The 23614-nt window shown below is 44.2% G+C and overlaps 1 protein-coding gene across 2 annotated transcripts in view; it reads right to left on the bottom strand.

Annotated features, from left to right (window-relative positions):
* Window positions 1-23614, bottom strand: part of LRRC7 (leucine rich repeat containing 7) — a 210836-nt gene that overhangs the window by 163100 nt on the left and 24122 nt on the right. For both annotated transcript variants that reach the window (XM_065409206.1, XM_065409208.1), the window contains exons 4-5: window positions 12230-12319; window positions 7125-7181 (exon numbers count right to left, since the gene is read on the bottom strand). In XM_065409206.1, coding sequence (XP_065265278.1) covers window positions 7125-7181; window positions 12230-12319 — 147 coding nt within the window. The remainder of the gene's footprint in view (window positions 1-7124; window positions 7182-12229; window positions 12320-23614) is intronic.

The following is a 23614-nucleotide window of genomic DNA, read 5'->3' as shown; positions in this document are numbered from 1 at the left end:
GGCTCGAGACCCCTAATACTGTTATACAGGTATGAGTGTTTCACAGTTAATTATGTAATTTACTTATATAATAATATCACTGTATCATTCTCCATGGCCCTGGGTGCAGGATGTACATGAAATCTAACATCATATTAAAATAAACTTTCCATAATAAAAAAAATAGCACAAACAGCCCCACTGCCAATCCTAAAGTAGTAAATAACATCATTACAATCCATAGTTAAGTAAATGCTTGATCAACAGGACGTGCTCTGCTCTGCTGTGTAAACAGTGGTAAACTCAGGCTCTGGCAGATCCCCAAAGAGAGTGAGTTCCATTGTAGGGAACCTCTATTAAAGTTGCACCGTCTCCAGTCCTCAAAAGAGTGCATGTACAGACTATCAGAAAATTCACCTTAGCTGATCTGAATTGTCATGGTGGATGTGGAGAGAGGCAGTGTTTAAGGTAGCTGGGTCCTAAACCACATCACAGTTTAGATAATAGAACCAAACCTCCTGAAGTGCACTAAGAACCATATGAGATGCCAGTGCAGTTCATGATTTGTAATGATTAATGTGCTGCTACATTCTCCTCTAGCTAAGTCTGTGAGTGATCTCCGTGATGGGTAGGACCAAATAGAAATCATCGCAACAGTCCATCCTGGAGGTAGCAAGGCATGGATAACTACTATAAGGTCCACAATATCAAATAAAGGCCGTCATCTCCTAGATCACTACTGATGACAAAAATGTTACAAGCAAGCAAGCATTTACTACCTTGTACTCTAAGAACAGCCAGTAGTTCAAAAGGCACCTTAAAAGAGCACACCTCTTGATAAAAGTGTTATAATTTTCCCCTAGCAATTCATCAAATTGCTTCCCCTATCAACCTACATTCCTTCCCCCCCCTACCCCCCCTGATTGAGCTTTAGCCTGCTCACCGTCACATAGTTCCCAGACTCAGCAAGGTATTGGGGAAGCAAGGAAACCGCATCATCTTTTCTGATACAAAATAAGTTACACACTGATGCCACCACAGCACAAAGGATCTGATCCAAAGTCCACTGATATCAACAGAAATATTTCCACTGACTTCAGTGAGATTTGGATTGGGCCAATACATCTTACATGGGGCTGTCCATAAATTATGTAACATCAATTCTGCATGTTTGTTTCACTGTTATAAGGGGTAGATGGGTTTTGAAAATCACCAAAAAATGTGTTAGTTGATTTATGGAGAGCACCCAATCTCAACTAGTGGCTTCACATACACATTACACAAGAAAGGGTAACAGACTAGAACCCTACAGGACCATATGTGAAAGGGCTGTTGGAGTGAACAGGCTTAACACACAACCATTTTGAGACTAAATTTCCAAGGACTGATAAAACAAGGAAAGACTTGATTTATTCCTGGATGGTGATGACTTTGTTAGCCACTGCCGTGCAACGTACAACTTTAGTTGCTGTTTCCATTGCCCAGTGTTCTGTATTTACCCCCGCCCCTTTTTGGGTGTGGGGGGGAGGCTAACTTCTAACATTCTTACAATGATTAAAGAGGAATTATATCTTTGTGTAAATAGAATCAAGAAATGGTTATCTTGTTTATTTTTTTAAGCCAAAAGATGGCCCTGTGAAGTAGTTTGTAATGTTGCTTAAAACAGGGAGATGGTTTGAGTTTCATAATTATCGGTCAAAAGCTCAAACTATTCAAAGCATTTAACAGATGTAACAAAGAAAAAAATATACTTTTGTAATTTCATTATGTATCGGTTTAGGTCACTAATATAAATTAGAAGTCATTTTTCAATATTGGTCAATGATTTCTATACTGCTTCCAATCTCTTAATATTTCCAAATGTTAGAAAGCTCATAGCAAGAAATATAAATATTAACTAAATAAGCCAAATGAGACAAAAATGAATGATTAATTTACAGTAAAAATCCTGTCAGAATGTTTGTACGAAGTATAATGCAAATTAATTAAACAAGGAAAAAAGATTATACTTTATAAATCTAACTCTGTAATGTTTTCTGTCAAAGAAATTACTGTAGACAAAAGACAGGAACACCAAATACTATCTTTTAAAATGAAAGAAAGATATTTACTTATCCATATACAACGGATCAGTTTCATATATTATTCTGACTGTTCTATAAGCTTGTCAAAAAGATTATATTATTTAAAAAACACCTTTATTGCACAATGCATCACTAATTTCCATCAAGACAGCATCCAGAAAAAAATTGGAATGTTTGGGCATGCTTTTAGACACCATCAGTCCTTCTCTGATAATCTTAAAACAACAGAGAAAAAGAAAGCACTGAGGATTTTCATGTAAATTGTAGTAAATAAATATGCTGGAGATTTATTGCTTGCATAGAAAGCCACCTTTCAGCAAGGTACAGTTAATGCAAATAACTTAATATCCCTTTATTGTCAGTTACCATGGATACATTTTACTCAATAGAAATCATGAACTGTGAACTTGCATGATATATTGCAATCGTTAAACTACGATAAACAAAAATAGTTATCTATGCCAAGAATCCAAATATTTGCTTCAAATACAGTATCAAAGACAGCTGTGAGGACATGCAGAATTTCAAGTATCTTCTACTCTCCTATATCTATACCTCTAATGTTTTTTCTAAATTATATTTAATATAAAAATAGAAAAAAAACAATAAGGCAATCCAGCTCCTATTATTAGGAAATCAATAGAAGCAGATTTAAATGGAAGCATGGTCAGACAACATGTTTAAAAAAATATATTCAAAACTACATTTCTCAAAATGAAATTCTCTTTTCTCTCCTTTTCATGCCTTGCCTTCCATTAGAATCATTCAAATAATTTCCATCTACAACCAGATACTCTTACTCAATAGTGTACTCAATCTTGATCACCAAATTCTCTCATCAAATCGCTGCATGAAAATGTAAGCCTTTCAAGTCCGTAGATGAAAGATCCAGATGACTTTTTGTACAGCTATGTTAAGGAATATTTTGATTTATAATACTACTTCTTTTAATGGACAGACATGCCTTTCATTTAGACACTGTATACTGGTCATAATAATGCTACTTTTATTTCCCGAGCAAAGCATTCAACTCGAGGCATTTCTCTCTTTGGCTGTAACATAACAACTTTGAAACACCATTGATTTTGGTGCAAATCAGACCACCAGAAAAGCCTGCATTCCCTTAATCCACCCTCCCCCTGCCACAATCTCCCTGTGTGCCACATTCCCACACCCCTCTGTTTCACGGACTCCACCAATAGTACTCACCCATTCCCTCATGACAGGGCCTATTGTCTTATGGTCTTCAGCTACCTGTTATTTTCTATACATACCCCAATTAACTGTGCTGAATTTGAGCAAAGCATAAGATGGAATTCACCTACTAACCTGGAAACAGGACAAGGGTTGCAGCGTATCCCTCTGGCTGCTACTGCAGCCTATGTTTTAATGGGAGCCAATCCACTATACTGGGACATCTCATTTGTTCCCTTACACAGAAAACTCTTCTATGGCATAAAGGTGGTGCAAAGGCAACCTTACATAGCCACTCTACCTACAGTCCCAAAGTGAAGTATAAATGACCTTTTGCCAATAACCTCCACCTCAGGTGAATTTCACCTTATAACATTTCATAATGTAGATTTCCCACTTCTCGTATAGTTTTAGCTACAACCTTCAAATAAGTCATTTACATAGGGAAATAATATTTATTTCCAGGTCTTATTAGCAGGGTATATAAATACTTTCTGCCATAGCAAAGAGCAGAGGACAACTAGACAACTATATGTACAACTAGAATTTCCTCACTGTTTTACAAGAGTCAGTGCAGCATTCACAAAGCCAGAAATGTCTTATCCACATCATTCTGTTTACAAAGCAATTAATTAATGGCAAAAACACAGTGTGGGAATAAAATTATACCTATCAACCTCAAAAAAAGTATTGTTTCATTGTTTTGAAGTATTGAAGCTATTTAGTTATTAAGAACACAAGCTACACTGTGAATCTTCTAAACAGAATCACCATCCTAGAAACTAGAAATTTGCCTGTAAAGCATAATTCATTATAGAAATAAATAAATAAATACATACATACATATATAGTGATAATTGGCCAAGTTTATGAAGGCCCTATACTCAACTTAGTGGTATTTGTCTGTCTGTGATGCAATAACTTTTGAATGCTGCATCCAATCAATTCCAAAATTCCAGGGGAAAGTTCTAAGCATCGATAGCCAGAATTCTATTGATTGTAATGAAAATCAGAAAACCAAAAAGGGAAAAATGGGAGACACACGAAGCCCCTGCCAGCCACAGCCTCAAGCATTTCTGTAATAAGACTGGAAATAAGGTGTTCAGACTGGAAATGAAGAATAAATTTTTAACAGTGAGAGTAATCAATCATTGGAACAATTTGCCAAGGGTCATGGTGGATTCTCCATCACTGACAATTTTAAAATCAATATTAGATGTTTTTCTAAAAGACATGCTTTAGGAATTATTTCGGGGGACTTCTGTGACCTGTGTTATACAGGAGGTCAAACTAGATGATTGTAATGGTCCCTTCTAGCCTTGGAGTCTATGAATTATCTACAGATCAAAGAACTTCCCTATTGTACTCATTGCCTCCCAGCAAAACAATGCTCCTAACTCATTTCTGCTCATCTTCCCAATAGAGTTTAACATGTTGATACCCCAAATTACTTATTTCCTGGGCAGAAAGAAGAATAATGGTGGGGCAGGGGGAGGAGGAAGGGAGAATTGGGGTTTGCACACAACCATTGGCATGGGGGTAGAATGGAGAACACTGGTATGGGACATACAGAGCCCCTGATGGGGGGAGATGGGGAAGAGGGCTGACAGAGACACTAGCACAAGGGTGAAGTGGACATGGGGGTGAAATGGAAATGGAAAGAAAAAAATGGGAGGCAGACAGAGCTCTTGCCATCAGGGTGGGGAGGAATGGGAAAAATGAGGGTTCACATTGAACCCCTGCCATGGAGGGAATGAGTGACACTGGTATGGGGGGCGCACAGAATCTGAGGTGGGGGAATATTGGAAGACCCTGGTATAGATGTAGGGGGAAATGGGAGGCATGGGGTGGAAAGGGGAGGAATATGATTGCACACAGTGCTCCTGTAAGGGAGGGGGATAGGGGACCTTCAAATAGAGAAAGGGAAGCCACAGAGCCCCATAGAGTAGGGGGGAATGGGGCACACAGAATCCCTGGTGAAGAGGAGGTTGGAGGACTCTGATATGGGAGGATGGGGGAAATGGGGAACATAGGGGAAAACAGGGGAAGATTGAGGGAACCTGGTATGGGAAAAGAGGGGCACACAGAGCTCCTGGCATGGGAAGAAAGTGGAAATAGGGGTGCACACAATGTACTGGTATGTCAAGGAGAATGGGGCACACAAGCGACTGTGGTGGGCGGATATTGTGGGGTTGCAGGGAATCCCTGAAAAAGAGGGGATGGCAGGGCAGTACACAGGGAGTCAGTGGGGGGTGGGGGAGAGGAGAATATGTGTGTACTCCTTACATCCCTCCATTCCCATCCAGAAGCTCCCTGTATAAAATAAGCCCTGTTGTGTGTGATAAGATCAGCCTATACAAGCTATGAAATATGTGACTCCCTAGCATTAATTGTGACAGCACACGATCTGTACCCAATCCTGCTGAAACTGAAGTCAATGGCAAAACTCTCATTGACTTCAATGGAAGTAGGACTGGGCCAGAGATAGAGACTACGGGCTTGTCTATACTTACGCGCTGGTTCGGCGGCAGGCAATCGAACTTCTGGGTTCGATTTATCGCGTCTTGTCTGGACGCGATAAATCGAACCCAGAAGTGCTCGCCGTCGACTCCGGTAATCCTGCTCGGCGAGAGGAGTACGCGGAGTCGACTGGGGAGCCTGCCTGCCGCATCTGGACTGCGGTAAGTTCGAACTAAGGTACGTCAACTTCAGCTACGTTATTCACGTAGCTGAAGTTGTGTATCTTAGTTCGAATTGGGGGGTTAGTGTAGACCAGGCCAAGCATTGATAGTATAAGTTCTGTTGGAGGAAGCTGATCCTGCATTCTTGAACACTCAAAACAACCACTGACCATCAGTAGCTGGAAAGGATAAAAATGATAAATATTTGTGTAGCATATTTACAAGGAGTTGCTGATTGTTGCAGGAGTTTCCTGCCTGTTGCATTTTATTTTAGTCCTTTGTACAAGAGGTTGACTTCTGCAAAATTGGTCTAGTGTACAGGAATAAATGTTGCCTTCCAGGTCATGCAAATCCTCAATGGCTGCACATGTACTTTGCTGGACAGGGCCCATATTTTAATGCCTTCTCAGTAACAGCATAACATCTTGTTTCTTTTACCAAAGTTATATGATTTCTAGAAGAGTGGAAATAGTTTATACAGAAAAATTACTCCTAACTATTGTTAAAAATCTCCTATCAACCTCAGAAAAATGTTACCTTCCTTTAGAAAACACCAGGGACAAATTCTGCGCTCAGATACCTACCCACTGAAAGCAATGAGAGCTGTAATCAGACAAACGAAGGCAAATGTTCCCCTTAAGATCTCTAATGTTCAAAAGATATTTTGATATGTGCATTTCTTTTTAAAAGTGCTGCCTCTAAGGTAAATTAAGTAACATATAATGGGACACTAGCAAGGTCTGATAAATACTGATTTTCAACAAATTACTAAACAGATAGCTATCTTATGAATAAAGTATTGTTGCCTAAGCTAAGATCACGAGTGTTTTGCCCTAACTTTTGCATCCTTCATTTGCCAATTTTGTTTAGGTTTTAGATTTTAAAATGATGCATATTGAATTTTACACATTAATTTGTGGAGTAATGTTTTACCTGTCTCCATCCCCCTCCATATGTGATTTGCTCACCACTTGCATGCACAACTTGCATGCACAACAACTTCTTGTCTAACATATTCCATAAATATATAGTTTCTTTACACAACAGAAAAAAAATAACTTACGTAAAAACAACGTATGTAAACATAACTCAACCAGATTGCACAATTATCAGTGGAAATATTTTACATTGTTTGTAAAACATTCAGGACAGAACTTAGTTAAAAAATACATTAAGTCTCACTTACTTTGGTAGAGTTTTCAAATGATTTTCTCTTAACTCCAAGATACGCAATTTGACAAGTCTAGAAATACCAATATAAAACAGTATGATTAATACATTCAAGTGAGAAAATACTTCTGAAACCAATAAGAATTACTGGAGAACTGTTTATTCCAGTACAAAAAGATTTAGCCACGTATTTCATTACATTATTTTTATGTACCTGGCCAGTCTCTGCTGGAAAGTACTACCATGTGTCATTTGCTAGAAATTATTCTAAATCAATTTTTGATGATTATTCAAACAGGAGAAATATGGTGAAACTTAATTTACCACAAATATTTCCAGTTCTGTAACAGTAACCAACTTCAGCTCAAGTTGCATCAAGCTTTGATTACTGGCAATAGGTTTTGGTCTGGAAAATCATGAATACCCATGTAAAAGGATTAAAATTGTTTCAAATATTTAGAGCACTTACACAGATGCATGGCATTTTGAATGACTGTTCACAAGTTTACACAAATTTTTGTAGAGGTCATAATTTCTTTTTGCATTTTTGGGCCTTGATCCTACAACTGACTGCACACAGGCAGACTGCTACCCCAACACAGATCCCCACTGACTTCTATGGGATTGAAGCACAAGCCTACAGTTCACCATGAGCATAAGTGCTCCGTTGAATTAGGGTCTCTATACTGCAGTAATTTACATCTTCAAAACATTGTACAAATATTAAATAATGAATACTCACAACACCCTTTGAGGTAGAACAGCAAGTTCACAAATGGGAAAACAGAGACAAAACAGGGACACACAAAATGTGGGTTGAGGATCCAGGATTAGAACTCAAAAGTTTTTGGCTTTAAGGGCCTGTTCCAGTGCTCAGCCATGGTGACCATCAAATGCCACCCATTGACTTCAATGGACTTCAAATCATGCCGCTATTCCTGGGTTCTTTTATCTTAGACCATTGTTAACCCCAGTGGTGAAGGGTATAGGAGTCAAGGGATCTCTACTCCTGACCCAAAGTCCTACAATTTCAGCTGTAGAGAATCTGTGGAGTGTTAACTGTTGCAATAATTAGGCCTGCAAATAAAGCCTAATTATAAGCTCAACTGTAAAAAGTGAGAGAAAGTTCATAAGATGCCATGGTAACCTATTACAATAAATGCAGATGGGGAAAGGTGCAAAAAAGAGGCAAAGACTGAATACGTTCAAACAAAAAGGTCTACTGATATTATAATTCAAGGACTGTGTTAAAATCATGCCTGGTAGACAAAGAACAATGTGAGACCAGAAATCAATTAACCAAAATTATTGTGTCCGAAATTAGTTCCAATTGGTGGATAAAAGATTGAGAGAATGGGCTATTCCACCCAACACTCCCTTTTGAGGTTCTTAAAAAAAAAGAGAGACTTTTGGGGGGAATACAGATAAATGGATGGAGGCTACTCATGATAATGGCTGACTTAGTCTCCACACCCTCTTCCACCAATGTGTCCTTTTCATTCCCTACCTTATTTCTTTTCTTTTCTCTCTCTCTCTCCTTTTTCCTTCTGTCTAGTACGAGTCTGACTTAGCTGACCAGGACTGTATATTTTTCAACACTACTGTAAGCCTGTGGCCAGAAAGAGGCAGCAAAATGCAATTCTCTAAACAACGGATGCTGGTACAAGTTTGCCAGGTCTTGGAGTGGTTGATAAGACTACATGCTGGGCCTATGTTTCTCCAGAAGTAAGTTGCAAGTGAGTCTCAACACGAGAGACACAAGCTGCATTTTCTATCTGAGCTGTTATTTTCTTTCCCCTTTTGTGTTTGTCTTGTTTTGTCTTCTAGGAAACAGGACTGGAACAACAACAGCTCTAGTCCATCTTAACTAACTTCTTCTCTTTTCTCCCGAAAAGTTAATTATTATTACCATCTTTAATACCATCTAAGAGACTGTCAAACAAGGGGGTTTTTCCTTCTAAAAACTCTTCAGCTAAAGAGAAAGGGAACAAGGGATATTGTTAAAATTAAAGCCTTATTTAAAACTTTACATTTCAAGTGCTTTAATTGTCTGTCGTCTTTTCTGTATCCTTAATAAAAGGTTAAAAAAATAATGGTGTATTTGCCAAGGTACTATGTGGGCTGAAGTCTCTATATACCAAACCACAAACTGTGTTTAAAACTGTAATGTTGGACAGTTTCAGGGTCATGTTACCACCTTTGACTCTTTGGGCCCATATGCTAAATTGAAACAGAATTCTCTTAAGTGTTCTGGGAGCATGAAAAATTTGTACCAAGCATTGTCTTCCCATGATTGACTGATTCCACTCTGCTCAGGCCTGAACTTAGTAAAGGATTCTGTTAAACTGGGTTAACCCGCATAATTCTTTTGCAAGTTTGCCACTTCTAAGTAGTGAGGCCAGCCAAAAGCCATGACACTGAAATCTTTAGTTTACACCACACTATCCTTTCTGTATATGCCAGGGAAAGATATTTCAGAAAATTTTAGAGGGTTTTTGAGTGATTTTGTTGATATTATTTTTTATACCCCTCTACCTCTAAAGTCAGGCTCCCTATGTACCAGGAGTCTAACTGTACAGACCTCTGAGGGAAGGAAAACAATCAAAGTGCATAATAAATGCAATATGTACTATATATTGAGGGGATATCCTGGTGTTAAACTGCAGAAGCATGTCATACATATATTTTCCACTGATCTTTGACCACATTGCCTGCCCTCCACACAAAACCATCTCCCTTGAGATTTACTCAAATATTTCAAACCCCAGAGCAAGCTAAAACAGCCAACATTTTTCTTCCTGTTTCTCTTTAAGCGGGAATTTTTTCTCAAATTACTCCTGTCCAAAGCCCAGGACTGGTAAGATTCAGTTCTGGGTCAGTGTTTTGAAGTACAAAAAATGTAGCAGCTTAAAATTCAATACCTCATTATCCTGCAGGGCTAGAAAAAGGTTTAATACCATTGGAAAGAGAAATTCCCAGATTACCAATGGGACCCAGCATTTACTTCCTAAGATAGCAGACTTTGAAGTCATTACTTTTTTATATATAGAAAAACTATTTTAAGTTATTATCAGAGCTTTTATGGCTCCCTCTGAGCCCTGTACAATCAGACTCATGGTAACTAAGGCAACCAGCTTTATACGCAGAAGGTTACAAGAAATACTCCCAATACACTTTTTTTAAAAATAAATCTAAAAGTATTCCTAAAATAGTTTTTTCTGAAACATATTTTGCAGCTTACAAAAAACATGAAAGATTTTGTCAACATTCATTTGAGATGATCTGCATAAGTAATCTGTGGTTTAACCACTCATGAATAGTATGATCATCCCCAACCCAAATTGATAAAACCTTTATACCACACCACCATGTATGACAATTTCTATATTGGGGTGGGCAAACTATGGCCCAAGGGCCACATCTGGCCCTCCAGATGTTTTCATCCAGCCCTTGAGCTCCCGGCTCCTATGCGTAGGAACCGCGGCCAATGGGAGCTGCAGGAAAGGCGCCTCCACGTAGGAGCCGGATGGGGGACATGCTGCTGCTTCTGGGAGCTGCTTGAGGTAAGCACCACCCGGAGCCTGCACCCCTGACCCCCTCTTGCGTCCCACCCCCCCGCCCCAGCCCTGATCCCCCTCCTGCCCTCGAACCCCCTCGGTCCCAGTTCGGAGCACCCTCCTGCACCCCCAACCCCTCATCCCCAACTCCACCCCAGAGCCCGCACCCCAAGCAGGAGCCCTCACCCCCTCCCGCACCTTAATCCCCAATTTCATGAGCATTCATGGCCCGCCATACAATTTCCACACCCAGATGTGGCCCTCAGGCCAAAAAGTTTTCCCACCCCTGTTCTATAGCCTCAACACATAAGGTAAGTGTACTTTACATATTTACTGTACGTACACAATGTATGGTAATACAGGGTAAAATCCTGCAATCCTTACTCAAGCAAAACTTCCCTTGATGTGATAGAAGTTCTATTTAAATCTGGACTTCAGGATTGGGCCTACAATTGGTTACACTGAGGTGGAAATCCAAACAGAGATGCTGGCAATATCTTGAAATTAGCCTGTCTCTTTCAGCAGTCATTGGAGTGGCTACACTGCACACGCAGAGAGCAGAACAGAAAAAAGTGAAATAACAAACAGTGATGATTTGTTCAGTCCAAACACCATTCAAATTACTGTGTGGTCAATCATAGCTAGTACTGTCTGCCATCTACCACAAAGCATTCAAGAATTGCGCAGACATTGCCGAGTCAATGATCTAGCCAACTTCAAGGCAGTTTCCAAGGGCAACATGTGCAATAGTGCATTTCCAACATCCTTATTGCCAACACTCAAACTGTATTTGCTACTCTGTTTCTGCAGACTCAGCTTTTTTTTAAGTATCGCCTGCTCCAACTTCTCTTATTTCTAGTTTTTTTCCCCCCTGCTCCTGGGTTTTCTATTTTTCTATTTTCTCAGCTTTGTCTTCTTACTACTCTGTTCATTTCTTCTCTCTATCAATCAGTCTACATTCCCTTTTTCCTCTTTCTTCTCTGGCTCTCACTTTCACATCTCTACTTTGGCTCACTCTGCCACACACATTTAATTTTTCTCTTTCTTCCTGACCGGCAGCCCTTGGATTCCTCACCAGAGGAAGCAACCAGAAATAGACTCTACCAGAACAGATCTTACTTTGTTCCTTCTGTCCTTTTGACCAAAAAGTAGCAGTCACTTTTGGTCAAGAACAAGCAAAGAGAAGCACAAACACTGGCCACTGAGAAGCTGGATCAAAGTATTGTAGTAAACCAAGTTGCTTACACAGTGCTGGCACACAGTAGCTAGTTCTGGAGGTCATCAGTCTAACTACTTTTATTCTACTGTCCTCTAGCTTGGCACTATTCCTCTTCCCACATCCATCTCTTCCTAACTCACTTAACAGCTCCCCACTACTCAAGATCTCTTCCCCAACCACCCAGCTGAAACCAGTTCCACTCCTACCTCCTATCATTCATCAAAACTGGATTGCAGGGACTAACATCATATATTTTTTGTTTTTCATGCACACCGCTTCTAAATGATCTTTTAAAACTAAATCAATTGCTTGTGAAGTGGTGATGTGGTTTAACAATTAACTTACCTTCCAAAGTTAGCTGGAAGAAACTCCAGAAAGGCATCATTTAGGTAGAGCTGGGTCAAGTTTAGAAGCTGTGTGAAACCATCTGGCAGCCTAAAAAGGAGTTAAAGATTTAGTCCTTGAATCTGAGTTGCTATAGAAACAATGCAAATATAAATCTCTAAGGAGAAGCATGATAAGTTCTCCACCCTCACACCCCTTAGCTACACAGCTTATGTAAAAGAAGAATTTATTGAGAAACTTGTTACAGATGGCATTTTTGCTTGTTATTAAAACAAATAGCACACAACTTTTCCCTGTTACTGTCACAGGATTAAATTTATGTGCCTGACACATTAAAGTGGCTTCATCCTTCTCTCTTGTCCTATTTTAAGCTTTTTATCAGAGGATTTTTTTTTTTTTTTTTTTACTGAAATGGCAAGCATATGCTGAGTGCTTCACTTTTCATAACTTCTTGAATGGGGCTCTATTTCTCTATGATATGGCATGTCTTTTGATGATAAAGGTAGTAATGTAATTGTATATACATTAGGGCTGTCAAGCGATTAAAAAAATTAATTGCATGATTAATCGCACTGTTAAAAACAATAGAATACAATTTATTTTAAATATTTTTGAATGTTTACTACATTTTCAAATATATTAATTTCAATTACAACACAGAATACAAAGTGTACAGTGCTCACTTTATATTTATTTTTTATTACAAATATTTGCACTGTAAAAAAAACAAAAAAAAATGTATTTTTCAATTCACCTCATACAAGTACTGTAGTGCAACCTCTTTGTCATGAAAGTTGAACTTAAAAATGTAGAATTATGTACAAAAAAACTGCCTTCAAAAATAAAACAATGTAAAATTTTAGAGCATACAAAAATTCACTCAGTCCTCCTTCTTGGTCAGCCAATCACTCAGACAAACAAGATTGGGTACAATTTGCAGGAGATATTGCTGCCTGCTTCTTGTTTACAATGTCACCTGAAAATGAGAACAGGCGTTCACATGGCACTGTTGTAGGGCATTGCAAGATATTTTAGCAGTATCCACAGAGGTGGGCTCAGAGTTCACAGTCTTGCCGCTTGCAATATTGCTCTGCCAAAGCCAAGGTCATCTCAAGCTTGCTGGGTAAGCACGTAAAGATTCATATGTCCCTTCATGCTTCAACCACCATTCCAGCCATGCTTCCATGCTGATGACGGGTTCTGCTTGATAACGATCCAAAGCAGTGCGGACTGATGCCTGTTCATTTTCATCATCATGAGTCAGATGCCACCAGCAGAAGGTTCATTTTCCTTTTTGGTGGTTTGGGTCCTGTAGTTTCCGTATCAGGGTGTTGCTCTTTTAAGACTTCTAAAAGCATGCTCCACGTCACGTCCCTCTCAGATGTTGGAAGGCACTTCAGATTCTTAAACCTTGTGTGAGTGCTGTAGCTATTTTAAGAAATCTCACTTCGGTACCTTCTTTGCGTTTTGTCAAATCTGCTGTGAAAGTGTTCTTAAAACGAACGTGTGCTGGGTCATCATCCGAGAGTGCTATAACATGAAATATATGCAGAATGCGGGTAAAACAGAGCAGGAGACATACATTTCTCCCCCCACAGAGTACAGTCACAAATTTAATTGACGCATTTATTTTAACACGCATCATCAGCATGGAAGCATGTCCTCTGGAATGGTGGCCAAAGCATGAAGAGGCAATATGAATGTTTAGCCTATCTGACATGTAAATATGTTGCAACACCGGCCAGAAAAGGGCCATGCGAACGCCTGTTCTCACTTTCAAGAAGTGGTGTGATCCTGTTGCTGCTGAGAACTTTTGGCTCATTACTGAGCTGAGTCATGCTGAGAGGAGGGAAACGAAGGTGTCTCAGAGCCAAATCTCCCAACCCTGGGCCAGCCAAGGTGAGCTAAACTGGCCCTCTGCACAACTTAGAGCAGCCACTGGGCTGCTGGGTAGAACAGTCTCCTAGGGTAAATCTACACTGCAATAAAATTCCTGGAGCAGCAAGTCTCAGAGCCCAGGTCAATTGACATAGGTTTAAGCTCCTGGGGCTCAGGCTGCAGGTCTAAAAACTGCAGTGTAGACATATCCCTAGAGACCTTCCAATTGGCTCCCCACCCACAAGCATCCCCCTGGCATCAGATGAAGGCAAGAGAGACTGGCACAAAATAAACTATGCTTGCCCGGGACTACCCCTGTTGGGGGAATGGGCATCCACTCCTATATGGCAGCTTTAAAGCTACAACATGTTGCAGAATGCATAACATTTTCAACCTGGTGGCATGCAAACCCAGTCACTGTTTGGGCAGAATGGAGTTATCTAGGTATATTGGCTAGGCAACCCAAGGAAATTCCACACAACAGTACATTATTTAGATAATATTGAGGTGGGAAAATTAAGCATTTAGCCACTGACTTTAACGGGATTACAAGAACCGAGCCCACTAAATAGAAGGTCTTATACCTCAAAATAATGAAAAAGATGCTACAGATGCCAAGCCAAACACTGTCACATCAAAGAGCTCAAATATTACATTATCTCTTACAATTTTTTATTATCACACTATAATCTGGCAATTATTCAATGAACACTAGCATTCATTTTAAAACAATCTACCACACCATATATTCTGTATGAACTAGGGGCCTGATTGGAGGAACCCTTATTCACGTGACAGTCCTTACATAAGTCAGGGTTTGCAAGATTAGGCACTTATTTTTCAAAATGTGATAATTTAATTTATAACCAGTTTATAATTTAGGTTTCAGATTAATACAGGAATGAATTTTGAGTCCTTGGCCAAATAACTCAATTAACACAAGATTTCATCTTTTCTTTACATCAGTGTTTAATTTTGAGTGTCTTCATAATACGCTATAGGGCAAATCATAATATATAGATCAATAACTCAGTAAGCACCATTGCATTTTCTGTCAAAGGTTAATAACCTGAAAGCTACATTTGCAGACTTTAAAATCCACAATCATTAAAAGAACATATATGTATATTTAAAATGGCAATGTAATTTTAGAACAAAACTTTGGACAATAAAATCTACTGGAGGAAACCACACAAATATACCATAAAACAAGAAATTACATTTAATGAGCACCTGAAACAAATGCTCTTACCAACATTTCAGCCATCTCTTTTTTTCTAGCTTGCACAGGACCTATACAATAATCTTAGACCCTGATTCTGCAGTTGTGCTTGTGCATAAAACCCATTAATTTGAATGTCACATGTTATTAAAGAGCTCTCTGCTTATCTGTTGCATCTATTGCATACTAATTAGTAACTCATTACCATAGCTGGTGTTTTAAAATGTTTAAACGTCCATTTTGTGTGTGTGTGTGTGTGTTCGAAAATGACTTTTCCCTTTACACATGCTTCCAGCAGTTGGTGACACCAAGCATCAAAAATAGTACGATATTGCATTCTGCGTTGTTTGGTATGTTTGTTTATGTTAACAATTTTTACAGGGGAAAAGTAGAAAATCTTAAACTCAAAACTTGGGTCTTGACCCTCCCGAAGACCTATGAACATACTTACCTGTAAATCTTTGCAGGTTTGGGACCTTGGAAGAATAATAACAGAAGGTTACTTACTGTAACTGGAGGTTCTTTGAGATCTGTGTTCCCTATCTGGATTCCAAACGTGGGTGTACATGCGTGCCATGTGCCGGAACTGTTCATAGTAGTGTCCACTGACCCGCACATGCGTCGACATCCGAGGCTTTAAGAGGTGATGAGGGTCAACACCACTCCAGTTCCCTCTTACCAGGCAGTAGCAAAGCCCAGAGCAGAGGGGATGGAGAGCGGGATTGGAATCCAGATAGGGACCACATATCTCAAAGAACCTCCAGTTACTGTAAGTAATCTCTTCTTCTTCTTCATGTGATGGTCCCTATGTGGATTCCAAACACGGGACAGTAGCAAGCAGTACTCAGTGCGGAGGCGGGTGCAAGGGCTCTCCAGAAGTCACAGTCAGAAGGATGGCAAAGCAAACAGCCGCATCCGCCACCGCGGCGGGGTGAGGCATAATGAGTGGTAAAGGTTTGGACGGAGGACCAAGTGGCTGCCTGGCACCTGTCCTGCCATGGGACGTCTGCAAGGAAAGCTGACGTGGCAGCATGAGCCCACATGGAGTGGGCTGTGACTCCTTGCAGGGAGCGGAGGGGGGGAACCAGAGGGAGCATAACAGTCCGCAATGCAGCTGGAGATCCAGTGGGAGAGACGTTGCGATGAGAGAGAGCGCAGCCTCGAAAGCGGTCAGCGATGGCGAGGAAGAGACTAGGGGAGGCGCAGAAGTCACGGGTGTGCTGGAGGTAGAAGGCTAGTGCTCAGCAGACATTGAGGGAGTGCAGCATGCACTCCCTAAAGGAGGCATGTGGCTTAGATTAGAAGGTGGGTAAGTGTACACACTGGTTGAGGTGGAATGGGGAGACCATTTTTGGAAGGAATTTGGGATGAAGGGGTAGGGAGACCTTGTCACGGTGGAAGATGGTGAAGGGCAGTCCCACCATCATGGCTACCAGTTCACTGATGCGCCGTCTGGAGGTGATGGTGACCATTGCCCGATCCCGCCAGATCTTGCGCAGGACCTGGGGAAGCAGGAGAATGGAGGGGGAAGGCATAACAGAGCACATTGGTCCAGGGAATGAGAAAGGCATCTCCCTGCGAGCTGGAACTGAGGGTGGTAGAAGAGTGGAAAGTTTGTGGTTGGTTGCCATGGCAAAGAGGTCCCATCGAGGCATGCCCCACTGGCGAAAGATGGAGCAGATCGTGGATTTCCCACTCATGATTGGCATGGAAGAAGTGACTGAGCTCGTCCACTAGAAAGTTGCTCATGCCAGGAAGGATGACATGGAGGGTGATGCTGTGCCAGAGGCACCAATTCCAAAGGTGAATGCCCTCCACACAGAGGGAGGGGGACCAGGTCCCGCCCTGCTTGTTGACATAGACGACCACCGCCATGTTGCTGGACAACACCTGGACATGGCAGGAAAAGAGGAGTGGCAGAAAGGCCCGGGAGGCAAAACGAATGGCACTTAGTTCCAGGATGTTGATGTGCATCCTTGCCTCTCGGGGTGCCCAGAGGCCCTGGGCCATGCAACTGTCCAAGTGGGCTCCCCAGCCTGCTAGCGAGGCATCAGTGGTGAGAGTAGAGAGAGGCATAGGAAGTGCGAACGGAATGCCTGTGAGGACCGTGGACGGGTTGCACCACCAGGACAGGGAGGCCAGGACAGAGGGGGGGGATGAGTGAGCTTGGTGAGCGCATCCCTTTGCAGGTCGTAGGTTGAGCATAGCTACAGTTGGAGGCAACGCATATGCAAGCGAGCAAACAGAGTGATTGCAGTACAGGCAGTCATATGGCCTAAGAGGGAGAAGCACTGGCAAACGCGCGTGCATGATCGGTGGTGTAGTTGTGCGATAAGAGCAGTAAGGGCAGCAAAGCAGTGTGAGGAGATTGGTAGGTAGCGCAGGGATGGGGTCAGAAAGACAACCAGCGCCACCTGTAGGTAGGGGCGGAGGTATAGAGGCCCAGCAACCAGAGGGTGACCCAAGAGTCCCTCCATTCCCTTAAGGATTCATCAGATTTGTTACTGAAGAGTTTTTGGTTATTGAAAGGGAGGTCCTCAAGTGTGGTTTGGACCTCCTTCAGGAAACCACTGGACTGCAGCCAGAAGTCACAGCAGAACACCAGTCCGGAAGCCACGGAGTGGGAGGCAGTGTCAGCAGCATCGACTGTGGCTTGAAGGACTACCTTGGCCACTAATTTGCGCTCGTCTAAGAGGTGTTGAAAAAAAACGGTTACCCACTTTTTCATAACTGTTGTTCTTTGAGATGTGCTGCTCATGTCCATTCCATTCTAGCTGTGCGTGTGCCCACGTGCGCAGTTATTGGAGATTTTTGACTTAGCAGTATCCATAGAGTTGGCTATGGTGCCCTCTGGAGTGCCGCACTCAAGCGGCGGTACATCAGGCGCCGCCAGCCCTACGCCCTCTCAGATCCTTCTTACCGACAACTCCGACAGAGGGGCAGGAGGGCATATAATGGAATGGACATGAGCAACACATCTTGAAGAACAACAGTTATGAAAAGGCGGGTAACTGTTTTTTCTTCTTCGAGTGCTTGCTCATGTCAATTCCATTCTAGGGTGACTCAAAAGCAGTATCCACAGAGGTGGGCTCAGAGTTCACAGTCTTGCCGCTTGCAATATTGCTCTGCCAAAGCCAAGGTCATCTCAAGCTTGCTGGGTAAGCATGTAATGAGATGAAAACGTGTGGATGGATGACCAGGTAGCAGGCCGACAGATTTATTGGATCGACACCTGCGCCAGGAAGGCTGCCGATTATGCCAGCACCCTAGTTGAGTGAGCTGTCACGAGCACTGGCAGAGGCACCTTTGCCAGCTCATAAGCAACAAACAACTGCATTGACTTACGGAATGGCTTCATTCTGTCTATGTAGAAGGCCAGCGCCTGCCTGACGTTCAGGGTATGCAGCCTCATTCTTCATCTGACACATGAGGCTTGAGACAGAAGACTGGTAAGTATATGTCCTGACCAGTATGAAACTGGGAAATGACCTTGTGCAGAAATGCCGGGTGCGGGCGCAACTGAACCGTATCCTTGTAGAAGACTGTATAAGATGGTTCCCAGGTGAGCGCCCTGATCTCGGACACCTTGCAGGCCGCAGTTATAGTGACCAATAAAGAAACCTTCCAGGAGAGAAGCAGGAGGGAGCAGGAAGCCAAGGATTCGAAGGGAGGATGCATGAGCCTTGACAGCACAAGATTCAGGTCCCAAGGGGGGACCGGGTCCTGGACGTGTGAGTAGAGGCACTCCAGACATTTCAAGAACTGCTCCACCATATGATGGGCGAAGACCGACCTGCCTTGAAATGGAGGGTGGAACGCTGAAATGGCTGCCAGGTGGACTTTGACCAAAGAGAGGGACGGACAGGCTTAACGTGCAGCAAATAGTCCAAGATATCCTGCAACGGGGCCACTTCAGCCCAAATGTGCCAATCTGAGGCCCAACATGTGAAATGTTTCCATTTCACCAAGTAGGTTGCCCTGGTGGAGGGTTTCCTGCTGCCCAGCAAAACCGTTGGACACCAGCAGAATTCGCCTGTTCGTCCAAACTTAGCCATGCAGTAACCAAGCTGTCAAGTGCAGCGCCGCCAGGTTTGGATGCAGCAAATTGCCATGGCTCTGGGACAGCAAATCCAGCTGAAGAGGCAGCTGCAGCGGGGCTGCTGCCAAAAGATTTAGCAGTATGATGAATCAGTGCTGGCGAGGCCATGCTAGGGCTATCAGGATGTAGGACAAAGCAAACATCTTCACCTTTACCAGGACCCTATGGATTAATGGAAGGCGTACAGCAGCACTCCGACCACAGGATCAAGAAAGTGTCTGACAGGGAGCCCTTGTCCCTTCCCTCCGAGAACAGAACGCATGGCATTTTCTGTTCCACCTGGGGAGTCCCCCACCTGTTAAAGATTAGGCTGACCACCTCCAGATGGAGCGACCATTTGTGACGAGACAAGAAGGTCCTGCTGAGGCGATTTGCCAAGACGTTCTTGCTTCCAGGTAGGTGGGCGGCTACCAGATGAATGGCATGCCACTCATACAAGTCCCGAAGGCTAAGCGCCTCCCGACAAGGGCCGAAGACCTGGCACCGCCCTGCCTGTTGATGTAATACATCGTGGCGATATTGTCCGTCAGGACCTGCACCACCTTGCCTTTCAGGTGGGGGCAACAAAGCCTGGCAGGCCAGGCAAACCGCTCTGAGCTCTCTGATGTTGATATGAAGGGCTAGATCATGTCAAAACCAATGACCCTGTATGCTGAGCTTGCCCAAGTGGGCTCCCCAAGCCCAGATCTGACACATCTGAGACCAGGATCAGTGACGGGGTCACAAAGGGAACTCCCTGCAGCACTGACTCAGGATTCAGTCACCAGTCCAGGGATGAAAGGATGTGGTTCGGCACCATGACCACTCGGTCCAGGGCGTGCCTGCTGGGGATATAAACCAAGGCCATCCACGCTTGCAGAGGCCGTAGATGAAGTCGAGCATGGCTGACCAGGTACGTGCAGGCAGCCATGTGGCCCAGCAGTCACACGCAGGTGTAGGCCGTGGTGAGTGGGTGGTTCTTTACATGGGAGATCAGGTCCGACATGGCCTGAAATCACGCTTTCAGAAGAAAGGCCCTGGCCTGCGTGGAGTCGAGAATCGCTCTGATAAACTCTATGCGCTGGACTGGCATTAACATGGACTTTTGCATGTTTATCAACAGACTCAGATTGCAGCAGGTGGAACGCACCAGATCAGGCTCCTTTGCACTTGCTCTGGAGATCTGCCCTTGATGAGCCAGTTGTTGAGATACGGGAAAATTTGGACCCTGTCTCAGATAAACCACTGCTGGTGCCACGCATTTTGTGAACACCCTGGGTACTGAAGACAGGCCAAAAGGCAGTGCCATGAACTGGAAATGGAAATGGTGTCTGGCCACTATAAAACGGAGGATACACCTGTGCCCTGGGAATATGGAGACATGAGATCTAGCCCTCTTTAAGTCGAGAGCAGCGTACCAGTCTCCTGGATCCAGGGAGGGGATGATGGAGGCCAGGGAAACCATGCGGAACTTCAACTTCTTGAGAGACTTGTTGAGGTGACACAGGTCCAGGATGGGTTTATAATTTATAACCAGTCCCCCTTTTGCCTTCGGGATTAGGAAGAAATGGGAGTAGAATCCTCGGCCTTCCATGTCCTAAGGGCTCCTTCACAGCCCCCAGGCGCAGGAGCTTTTCGACCTCCTGAAAGAGGAGTTGCTCATGAGAACAGTCCCTGAGGAGGGATGGGGGTAGGTTAGAGGGAGGGGCAGCTGTAAATTGCAGGGTATAGCCCCAAGATATTATATCCAGGACCCAATGGTCCAAGGTTACCCGCAACCAAGCCGAATGGTAGGAGCAGAGACAGTCGAGGAAAGAACACGGAGGATCTGGGTAACTGACTGGGGCGTCGCTCTCGAGCGCACCCTCAAGACAAGCACTTCTGGCCCCTAAGTGCTTGGCGGGACCTGGTTGCGCAGGCGAGCAAGAGGAAGAAGGGCGGCGACGACTGAAACTAGTGTCCCTTCTTCTTGCAGAGCCCTGACAAGGCTGCCAGGGCTTTGGCGGTGGGGGTGCCAAACTCCTGGGCCAGACCCTGCGGGAGAGATTCCTGGAACTTGCACAGAGCATCCCAGAGCATCCCAGAGATTAAAAATATATCTGCCCAACGGGGTCTGATGGTTCGCCACCCGAAACTGTAAGCTGGACATTGAATAAATTTTTCTCCCAAAGAGATCGAGTCTTTTGGCCTCTTTGTTCTTGGGAATTGAGGAGGTGTGACCCTGTTTGTCTTTTTCATTGGCCACAGACACAACCAGCGAGCCTTGGGGTGGGTGGGTATAGAGGTATTCAAAGTACTTCTTTTCAGCCCTTTTGGAGGTGGGAGGGATGGAAGAAGGGGTTTGCCATAGGCCCTTGGCAATTTTAAGAACTCTTTCATGTACGGGTAGGGCAACCCGGGTAGGCACAGAGGCTGAGAGGACATTAAAGAATGTGTCCTCCTGCTCTATCATCTCCTGCACCTCCAGGCCAAAATCCTCAGCCACGTGCCAAAGTAGAGCCTCATGTTCCTTGAAGTCGTCCAGCGCGCTAGCCCTCGGAGGCCCCACAACCACCTTGTCCATTGATGATGAGGAAGATTGGACTGCTGGAGGGCGTCCCGGGTGTTCTACCACCTCCAGAGACGGAGACTTAGGAGTGGACACACTCCTTCGCCCGACCTATGAACAGGTCCCCGGCACCAAGCCCGGTGCCATCGTTGCCGCCGAACGATGCTCCGAAGCGGCAACCAAAGAGCGCTGCAAAGGGGGCATTGTCATCACCAGTACTCCCCATGCGCTCCAATAAGGCCACTGTGCTGGCATGGCCGTGCTACCACTGCAGTGCTGCAGACAATGGCCCAGGCTCTAGTGCCCAATCTCGCCAATAGGACCTGGGCAATGGGCTGAACTGGCCCTTCCAGTGACCAGGGAGGGGCCATCGATGCCTGCGTCTGCTTGCTAGTCATTTCTACTGGTGACCTACGACCAGAGATGGGTGATGGTTGTCGGTACCGGGGAGATCGGTACCAGTGCTGGGGGGACCGGAGCCGAGATGGGGAACGTTCCCACTGTGCTGGCAATCAGGACCAACGCTGAGAGGACAATCAACAGGAGGATGACCGGTGCGGGAATAATATGGGGAATGACGTTCTCGTGCAGGTGAGTAGTGCCGAGGGGATCTTGACACTGGTCTGGGTGACCGAGGTCGAGTGTTGGACCTGTCCCGGGATCCACAACATGATGGGGAGGATTGTTGCCTCTTCTCCAGTGACTTGTGGTGCTCCCCTGCCCCTTTAGGGATCTTAGTGTCTGGCTTGCCCTCTTGGGGAGCCTGAGCCGAGTCCTGCGGCACCCGAGTTGATAGCGGTGGAGGCGGAGACCTCTGCGCTCTCTGCACCTTGGAAGACAACGGTGCCAAGGGTGTGGGTCCCATACCGCTCCCAGGAGTCAGTGGCAGACCTTTGAGGGGGCTGGGAGCCCCAACCGGGGGGGCATGGACATGTGGCTCTGGAGTGGCCTGGCAGTTTGGCCCAGGTCCCTTGCTCGACTACCCTTGGGCCTTTTTGCTTGGCGCCAGGAAGCGTTTCTTTGACTTTTTTCCCCGCACTGGTGATGGGGAGCGGTGCCGGTAGCAACCAGCTGCCAGCAGTGTGCTGCACACAGAGGCCGAGGTGCTCAGTGCAATCTGGCAGGCCGGCTTGCAAGCTGGACAAAGTGCGGACTCCATCAGGAGAGCCCTCAAACAGATATCCAATTCCCTCTAGATTCGGGGCCGAAAGTTTTTATAGATCTAGCACCGATCTTTGACGTGTGACTCCCCCAAGCACTTAAAACAGCTGCTATGGGTGGGGGGGTCACTAACAGGCATAGGCCTATTGCAGTCTGAGCAGGGCTTAAACCTGGGAGACCGAGGCATGCCCCTCCTGGGGCGAAGTCCCTGCTGCAACCCTAACTGCTAACTAACAATTACACTTAACAACTACTTAACTAATACTATAAACAAACTATTTACAAAGGCTTCAAAGCATAAAGTTGATTGAGATTAAAAACTGCTAGCCCTTGCCAAGCAGGGAAAGGCGCTCCGACTAATCACCATGGGCGGTAAGAAGGAACTGAAAGGGCGTAGGGCCAGCAGCGCCTGATATACTGCTGCACGAGCACGGCACTCCAGAGGGTGCCACAGCTGACCCTATGGATACAGCTAAGGCAAAAATCTCAGACAACTGC

The sequence above is a fragment of the Emys orbicularis genome, chromosome 8 (assembly GCF_028017835.1).
Source record: "Emys orbicularis isolate rEmyOrb1 chromosome 8, rEmyOrb1.hap1, whole genome shotgun sequence".
Classification (NCBI taxonomy): Eukaryota; Metazoa; Chordata; order Testudines; family Emydidae; genus Emys; species Emys orbicularis.
This window is presented reverse-complemented; position numbering and strand designations above follow the sequence as displayed.